Source organism: Parus major, chromosome 15, assembly GCF_001522545.3.
Source record: "Parus major isolate Abel chromosome 15, Parus_major1.1, whole genome shotgun sequence".
Classification (NCBI taxonomy): Eukaryota; Metazoa; Chordata; class Aves; order Passeriformes; family Paridae; genus Parus; species Parus major.
In genome coordinates, this window is record NC_031784.1 from 12,388,885 (window position 1) to 12,398,173 (window position 9,289).

Below are 9,289 nucleotides of genomic sequence, written 5' to 3' on the forward strand. Positions count from 1 at the left end.
TCTCTCTAACTTAAATCCATAAATTACCAATTAAATATTATTTATCTTTCACATCTTTTGATGTTTCTCAGTCTTTTAACAAACATCCTGGAACCTGGAGCACAGGAATATCCCTATTCCCAGAGGTTTGCACTCTACTGTTTGTAACCATGAAATGAAACATTTGAAATAAATACAACAGGTCTTTGCTAAATGCTTCCTGTTTTGCTGGGCTCTCATGTCTGGAGCTCCAAGGACTTAGAGAATCATAAACAGATTATTTCATCTGTCCACAGCAACGGGGGTTTGTTTTTATGAAAAAAAAAAAAAATCTTGTAGAAAGGTAGTTGTTACTTTCTTCCCTGTGTGTTGCTCTTTTCCTGCAGAATATTACCCCAACTGTGAAGTGGTGTTCATGGGGATGGCAAACATCCATTCCATCCGCAAGAGCTTCCAGTCGCTGCGCCTGCTCTGCACACAAATGCCAGATCCAGGAAAGTAAGTGGAAGTTCGGGCTTTTATTCCATGTTTCTGCAGCCTCATTTTTCTGCTGATGATTTTTAAATTGAAATTCAGTGGATTTTTCCCTTGGTAATAGCACTATGTTCTTCCATTTTCATGGAAGTCACTGGTTTATTCTGATTGAAGTGAACATAGAAAATGAGTTCTGAAATTAAAGTGTAACCTTGAATATTGATACCAGAATGTTGTTCCTTCTGGTGGGCTTCTGAGCACTCACACTTTGGCTGATCTGCTATTCCCAGCTCTTTAATTCTCACCATTGACTCTCCTTTGGAAAATTGTGGTGATGTTCCATGTACTTCACTCATTTATAATGTCATTTCAGGAGAATATTCTATAACCCTGCAATGCTGGGGGGTAACTACCCTGTAATGTCCCCTCACCTTGGGAACTTGTGAGCTTGGGTCCTCACTGTAGTTACCCCAGTCCTGTTTTCCCTCCCATTTCCCTACTTGGAATTTGCTGCTAAAGCCTTCTATGGTTTCAAAGTAGATCCAAACCTTCAGCTCATCCCAGAGTCTGGCAGTTCCTTGGGTTGGCTGTGTGGTTTTGCTGCTTCCACCTCTGAGAAAGCCTTAACAAGACACAAGTGAAAAATGCTCCAGAGTGATGCTCACAGCTTATTGAAACGGGAGCTTTGCCGTGATAAACTCAGACATCCAAACCTGAAAGCATTTTAAAAGAGCAAAAACTGTCTTGCCTGGTTTCCCTCTAGTTGGCTGTCAGCTCTGGAGAGCACCAAGTGGCTGCAGCACCTGTCAGTGCTCCTGAAATCCGCGCTGCTCGTGGTGCACGCCGTGGACCGGGACCAGCGGCCGGTGCTGGTTCACTGCTCCGACGGCTGGGACCGCACACCCCAGATCGTGGCCCTGGCCAAACTCCTGCTGGACCCCTACTACAGGACCACAGAGGTGGGTAAAGCAGCTGGGAGTCATTGGGGTCTGGCTGTGAATTATTTCAGGTTTCTCGCCTGGTAAAGGCGCTGAAGCTGGCAGGAGTTTGTCACCCATAGTTTGCAGTTACTCCCAGGTGTAGGTGCATGTGTAACTCAGGAGTAGCTCACATTCCCTCTGCTGTAACTGCACAGTCATGGTCTGTGTTTCCCCATATTTAGTTCTGGAATATGGAGTAAAGTGCTGCAGTTGCAGCTTCTGCTGCACCCCTGCAGGTTCTCAGCCACCCCCTGACAGAGCCTTCCTCTTTGCTGCATTTCCCAACTGCATGGTTTCCAGTCTCACATTTTCAGTGCCCTCTGTGAGTTATATTTCTCCTGATTTTTCCCCCATTCCATCACTTTTCAGCACAGTGGGATGTGTGCTGGCTAGCTGCCATCTGCCAGCCCACAGGCAAGATGCCTTTGTTGTCCAGAACAGAACTCTGTGAACACTGCTGTGAGCTGCTGCTTAAAGCCTCACACACAGTAGGACCAGGAGCTGGAACTGCCTTTTGGGTGGAAGTGTGAAAACTTCCTGGATCCTTTTCCACATGGATTCCAGAAGCTGGCATCCATCAGGCAAAACTTACTGCTCTGGCCTGGGCACAGGATCTGCTTCTGGTCCTCCAAAGGGTGCTGTCCTTCCTGCTTGAGGAGCAGAGTTGTGCTGTGCACACTCTGGGCCTTCCCTGTCACCCAGAGCAATCCATAAACCATAGCTGTCTGTACCAGGATCAGAAACACTGAGGAAAATGAGTTTTCAGCGCTGTCAGATTTAAAGCTTTTCAGCTGTCAGCCATTATTTTGGCTCTAATCACAGCCTTTGACTCAATAAACATTCTCTACAATTTTTCTTTCCGCTAAGAACCAAAACCTTCCTGCCTTGTGATGGATTTCAGGTCCTGTGAGACAAGGTGTGACATTCAGCTGCTCACCCAGGCACTGTTTGGGAATGTTCTTTGCCCTTTTCATGAAAAATCACTCAAGTGAACCTTTAATCAACCATGTGACTGCTGTGTGCACAGACAAGCACCTGCTCTTGGATGTCCTGTTATGGATGGATGGTTTTCTTTCCTGACAAGTGGATCTGACCATCATTTTCAAGAAAAGTTTTTATATAACTTGTCCAAGTACTGGATACCATGATCCTGAAACTTTGGCAAAATGAAGTTCCTGCTTGTCACTGCCTGGATGAGATAGGGCTCATATCAGGATACCCCCTGCCAGTCACTGAGGACTTAACCTGCCTTATTCCCTTTCCTGTTTGTGTCATTTGGGAACTCTTATCTGCCCTAATTCCATTTCAGAGCACAGAGGCGTTAGGGGAAGCAGTAAAGAGAAGTAATGAGCCCAGTGCTGAGGGGAAATAGGAGAGAGGACACAGCGATTCCCACAAGTCTCAGACCATCTCAGAAAACTGAACCAAAGGAGAAATAGGAATTCTTCATCTCTCCTCTCCTCCCTGCAGGGTTTCCAGGTGCTAGTGGAGACGGAGTGGCTGGATTTTGGCCACAAGTTTGCAGATCGCTGTGGCCACGGGGAGAATTCAGACGACCTCAATGAGCGCTGCCCGGTGTTTCTGCAGTGGCTGGACTGTGTCCATCAGCTCCAGAGGCAGTTCCCCTGCTCCTTCGAGTTTAATGAAGCATTCCTTGTGAGTTGGGAGACTCCTGGTTAATTCACTGCTGCTAAACACTGCTGGAGAGCCCAGGGGGTGGATCCTGCCACCTCTCTGTGACATTCTGTGTCCAAGGCCAGGTTGGGTGGGGATAGTGGGAGGTGACCCTGCCCATGGCAGGGGGTGGAGCTGGATGGGCTTTAAGGTCCCTTCCCACCCAATCCATTCCATTATTTTATATATATATAAATATATTCTGTATATGCTCTCACCTGATAAAGGGAACAGGAAATCTGCCCAGATACAGGGGACAAAAGAACTTGTGTAACCCACAGGGTCTGCTCACTCTTAAAAGCAGGAGCCTCAATGACTTCTTTTAGACTTTAAAGAAATAAATTATATTAATTGAACAGTCTCACCTAAGAGGTGTGAAACATCCACACAGCCTAAAAAAAATTCTTCATACTGCCAATGCAATCTCCCCCCTGCTTCAATCTTGTTTTTACTCAAATACTCCTCCTCTAAAAAAACAACCTGCTCCATTCATTTTTTTCAGTTTCTTCATTGAAAATGTGTAGGATATAGGAGCTGTGCTTACCTTCTTTGGAAGCTGACAGCATTCCTATTAGGAATTCATCCAGGATGGTTCAAGTCAGTTCTCAGATCACTGGGGAAGTGGCAGTCATGGGCTGCAGGACCACTAGTCTGAAGAGTAGAAGTTTTCACGAAGTGTCTGATCCACTAAGAGATTTAAGGCACATTCCTGTGATTGTGGCTGACTGGAATTACCACTTGCCAGCTCAGCCATGTAACTGAGCCCATGTACAGTCCCCGAGTAGCTCAGTTGTGAAATGAGATACAAGAGGTAGTAACTGGCTTCACAGCGCACTGCTAATCTCCACGGGCTGGGAGAGAACATACCCGTGGTGTGCTGGCCTTTGTAGAGTGAACCCCTCATTTATTATGGTATTGAACCACTTGTCTTCATTTAAACATCTGGGTAATCCCAAGGAAGTCATTGATATGCCTGAAGTTAAGCTGGCATCTGTTAGGCTGGGCCCAACATGGAGTGATTAATGATCAGCATTTCTGTGCTGAGTGAATGTTGTGTAGCAGAGGAATCGTGACTCTGCTTTCCTGGCCTGCAGGGCAATGAGTTTATATCAACATAACTTGATTAGGGACAAATATTTTGTCTTTCTGCATTACATTTTTTTCCTGAATTTGTTCAGTTATGATTTTAAAAGATTCCTCTCCCCTTGCATTCCTTTGCAATTGGTTTGTAAGGAAGTATGTGAGAAATGCCGTGGGTTGGTGTGGGCCCTGGGGAGGGGTTTGCTCAGGGAAGGGGGGGTGAGGCTGATCCCTTGTTCCAGCTGACAGTGTGTGTGTGGCTCTATGCAGGTGAAGTTGGTGCAGCACACCTACTCCTGCCTCTTTGGAACATTCCTGTGCAACAATGCGAAAGAGAGAGGAGAGAAACACACTCAGGAACGGACCTGCTCCGTCTGGTCATTGCTGCGGGCAGCAAACAAAGCCTTCAAAAACCTGCTCTACTCCTCCCAGTCGGAATCTGTATGTACCCCAACCCCTCCTGAGGGGGAGCCCTGGGCTGCTTCCCCAAGCAGCATCCCACAGATGGGGGTCCCCTGAGAAACACCCCAGCACTGGGACACGGGGTGCAGCTGAGGCTGTGCCAAGGCCGCGTTGGATGGGGCTGGGAGCAGCCTGGGACAGTGGGAGGTGTCCCTGCCATGGCAGGGGTGGCACTGGATGGGCTTTGAGGCTCCTGCCATCCCAAACCCTTGTGTGGTTCTTTGAACTGTCACCATGGACAGAGAGATGATTCCAGATCAGCTCAGCTCTCCCTGACATTCACCCTGGAACACCCAGCTCAGACTGGTGTTTGAAGTCTTGGGTTAATTTTGCTGATATTTGGGGAATGTCAAATGCCACCTCAGAAATTTCTCTGTGCTGGAAATGTGCTTTCTGTGACTAAATATTCTATATTTTGTAACAGAAAACATTTCAGTGTTTGATAAATAGACCTCTCTGGAGAACTGAGCTGTGTCAGAGGAGTGACAGAAAATTGCCTGCAAACCTAGACAGTGTGTCTAAATTCATTTTAAATCTAAACAGAAAATGCAGCTCCGATTATTTGGTGTATCTTTGTTTCTCCTGATACTTTTAGGTTTTCAGTTTGGCTCCTCCATGGTAGGAGCTCACTGAAGATGCTGGGAAGAGGCTCAGTTGTGTGTTTGGTGCAAGGTCACATGAGGGATTCAGGGGTGCAGAGCATGGGCAAGAGAGCAAACACCAAATGACATCATGGTTAGGACTGCAAGGACTTGTATAAATATTTAAACCCTTTTTATTTATCAAAGTGTCAGATGTCATAAACTGAACTGTAAGGACTGTGCAGTGGGTTTGTGTATGACGGATGTGGCTTTCAGTTGTTAGAGCAAAACTGAGCCCTGACTAAGCAGGAAGGAGTTTTATGGCCACAGTGGTTGTAAAAAAGATGAATCTTCTACTCCCCTGAACCCCTATTTGGCTGAGTGTGCCCTGGCTCTGGGCTGTCACTGCAACCAGCCCTTGGAGCCTTCCCACCTGCCACTCCTGGGGAGAGTTCATGAGGCAGAACAGACACAGCCTGGAGGGATCTTAAAGCTGTGGATGCCTCTAGATTTCCATGCAAATGCCAGGAGGAGCAGAGAGGGGGCTCTCACAGTGACTGTGTGGACAGGTCTGTCCTTGGGCTGCCCTTCTGTGCTCTATCCCACTTGGCCCCTCTTCTCAGGAAATACAAGGACACTCCTTCTGCACGTGGGAGTTCAGGTAATTTCCTGTTTTGGGTTCATTTCCTCGTGGTTTTACTTGAGGCTTTAGAAGATGCCTATGGTGCAGCTGCATCTCTTTTAGAGCCAGAGCTGTTTAAGAGCAGCAGCCACCCCTTAGCCCTTCCCCTGCTCAGTGCCAGGGAAGCAGCGTTCAGAGAATCACAGAATATCCTCATTTAGGAAGGCACCCAGCAGGGTCATCCAGTCCAACCCCTGGCCTTGCACAGGGCATCCCAAAACCCACCCTGTCCCTGAGAGCATTGTCCAAATGCTCCTGGAGCTCTGGTAGCCTTGGGGCTGTGTCCATTTCCTGGGGAGCCTGGGCAGTGCCTGTGTGGTGGAGCCAGCTCTTCCCCTGCCATTGCCTGCTTTCCCATGGGAAAGTTACTTGGAAAAGAGTGGAATTGCTAAAATGAGCCCAGGTGTTTTTAAAGTGAAGCAGAAAATGTATTTCCCAATCAAGGAATCCCTTTTAAGAGCAAGCTGTCTTTTAAAAGAACTTGTGCATATACTGAACACGTAGCCATGAGTGCCTGCTCTGGAGCCAGGCTGGGCTGTGGTGGATTGGGGTCCATGGGATGAGTTCAGCTCCCTCTGGCACGGTCTGACACAACACACAAGGGAACCTCAGCACTCTCAACGAGCCACTGAATCCCATGAGTTGTGAAGGTGTGGATTCACAGAGAGCTCATTGCAGAGTTCATTCAGGAGAAGCTGAAGGCCAGCATTGTTCTGCCTCTGACACAAAAGGTCATTTTAGCCCCAAGTGTGCCTGATGAAAAGCTGTCACCAGTCCTTGGCATGGGCTGAACGTGTCCCAGCTGAGACCTGCCCAGTGAACTGCCCCTCTCAGAGCTGAACTTCTCCTTCTGGAAGGCAGGAGCTGACCCTTGCTGTGTGCTCCCCCTGCCAGGTGCTGTATCCCGTGTGCCATGTGCGGAACTTGATGCTCTGGAGCGCTGTTTACCTGCCCTGCTCCTCCCCCTCCACGCCCGCCGACGACACCTGTGCCCCGTACCCTGTGCCAGGCTCTAGCCCCGAAGAGCAGCCTCTGGGCAGGTGAGCCTAGAGCCCAGAAATCCCATCCTGTAAAGTAAGATAACAGAGAATACTGGGGGATATGAAAGGAGAATGCTGGGGTGGGAGGGCAGCATTTCTCCCGGGTGTATTGGCAGAACCATGGGACTGAGCTGCCCAAGCACAGCCTGTCCCTGGGGTGGGTTTGGAAGCTGTCACATTTCAGGGCTGACAGTGTGGCAGAGAGAGGCTGGGAAAATAGGGTTAAACTCTGGGTGGCACACAGCCACAGGGAATTCCTTCTGTCCTTGTGGGATATAAGCTTTCATTGATTATCTTGAATTTGAGTTCTACTTCAGTGTTGCATAACCATTTCTTTGCTTGTGGTACGGTGACTCTGAGCACATGTTAATTAGGAGGTGTGACCAGGCTGTAAGCATTGGGGCTTGCTGGTAAAGGGATTAATCTGGGAATGTTTGAAGTCTGGTTGAACATATTTTCCTGATGGCAAACAAAGGAGGTACTGAAGCAGCTCTGCACTACAGATGGTCGGAATGTGCTCCTGGATAATACTTCCCACAAGTCCATTAGCTAGCAGATTGTTACTGTCCTAATTGGGGGGCTGGTTTTAAACCACAGTAGCTCAATGTTATAAAAACATCCTCTGACTTGGGAGTGGGATTGTTTGTCCCTTTGCAGGCTACCAAAGACAAGATCCTTCGACAATCTGACGACAGCCTGTGACAGCAGCGTGCCTACAACCAACCGCCGGAGCAGCGACCCCAGCCTCAACGAGAAGTGGCAGGAGCACCGCCGCTCCCTGGAGCTCAGCAGCCTGGGCCCTCCTGGGGACGACCCCTTCGAGGGGGACGGGCTGGGCAGGCAGGGCAGGGCCCCCGTGGGGGCAGAGCTCTCTGTGGCAGCCGGGGTGGCAGAGGGACAAATGGAGAACATTCTGCAGGAGGCCACTAAAGATGATGTTGGGCTGGAGGAGCACTTGAGGGGTGGCCTGGAGGCAGCAGGGAAAGGGGATGAGGTTGGCCTGGATAAGGAGAAGAGAGCTGACAGTCTGTGTGGGGAAAAGGCCAAGGCGGATACAGGTACCGTAACGAACAATCCCACAGCCAACCCCCACCCGGCCTCACACGGTGCTGCAGAGCTGAAAGGACAGCAGGACGAGCACAGCGACCCCAGCAGTGCTCTCCAGAAGGTGCCTCAGGGGAGAGGCCTGCAGGCCCTTCCTTCCGAGGGCTCTGCAAACAGAGACGCTGCAAACACGGAGGAGGAAGGTGGCGGGAAAGGTGAAGGAGAAGCGGAGAGCCCGTACGGCACGGCCCAGGCCAGCCTTGCCTTCCCTCTGACAGCCCTGCTGGAGGAAAGGACATCCAACATTGAAAGCTCCACAGAAACCTTAACGGAGACTGAAGCAAAGCCCGAACTCGCGCCCAGGGCTCCGTGCCACAGACCTCACCCCTTCGACAACAGCGCAGACGAGCTGTCCCGAACTCTGGAGAACAGGCCGGAGGGGGAGTGCATGATAGAGCTCCAAAAACTGGGATCAAGAGTGCATAGGACTTCTGGTAGCAGCACCACACACCTCCCGATGCCTTCCCCTTGTGCCTTGCCTCTAGCAGACCGCAAAGATGAGCTGGTGTATAACGGGGAGCTGGAGCTGGAGAACAAACTGGTGGAGAAACCCGCGGGATTCACGGCCCCGAAATTCCCCGCCACCAACGGACACTGCGTCAACGGCGAGGACGGGCGGATGAAGGCCTCGCTGAGCCGGCAGGTGTCCGCAGCCAGCTGCAGCTCTGCTCAGCTCCACCTGAGGAACTTGCAGCAGAAATGGATGTGCAGCCAGCTCGGGAAGCAGCCGGCCGGCAGCCCGGACCAGCCGGCCCGCAGCCACCTGGACGACGACGGGATGCCCGTCTACAGCGACATCATCCAGCAGCGCCTGCGCCAGATCGAGACGGGCCATCAGCAGGAGGTGGAGACCCTCAAGAAGCAGGTGCAGGAGCTGAAGAGCCGCCTGGAGAGCCAGCTCCCCAACAGCTCCCTGCGCCTCAACGGCGACTACGGGGACGAAGTGGTGAGTGAGCGTCACCGGGCCGGGCACGGAGCTCACCGAGGCCTCAGCTCCTGGCTCACGGCTCAGGGCCTGCCTTTGGGCTCCTGCAGACCTCTGCAGGTCATCCTGAAGAGGGCAAACACTGCCTGAGTGCCTGATAGTGGCAGATATGACTGATACTGTCACCAAACTTCAGATTGAGCAGAAAGGTTTATTTCGAGATGGGTGTTGCACAGCAGCTCACACACCCCTGGCCATACCTAAACTCCTTCCCTGGCCTTGGTAAAACCAACCAAACCCCTGCGTTT

At 50.5% G+C, this 9,289-nt stretch overlaps 1 protein-coding gene across 11 annotated transcripts in view; it reads left to right on the forward strand.

The window, feature by feature from the left end:
• MTMR3 (myotubularin related protein 3) overlaps window positions 1-9,289 on the forward strand; it is a 74,238-nt gene that overhangs the window by 57,448 nt on the left and 7,501 nt on the right. For 10 of the 11 annotated variants that reach the window (XM_033518157.1, XM_015643930.3, XM_015643935.3 and 7 more), the window contains 6 exons: window positions 366-477; window positions 1,217-1,412; window positions 2,904-3,089; window positions 4,458-4,628; window positions 6,807-6,952; window positions 7,610-9,002. In XM_033518157.1, the coding sequence (XP_033374048.1) occupies window positions 366-477; window positions 1,217-1,412; window positions 2,904-3,089; window positions 4,458-4,628; window positions 6,807-6,952; window positions 7,610-9,002 (2,204 nt within the window). The remainder of the gene's footprint in view (window positions 1-365; window positions 478-1,216; window positions 1,413-2,903; window positions 3,090-4,457; window positions 4,629-6,806; window positions 6,953-7,609; window positions 9,003-9,289) is intronic. The other variant, XM_015643932.3, reaches the window with a different exon arrangement.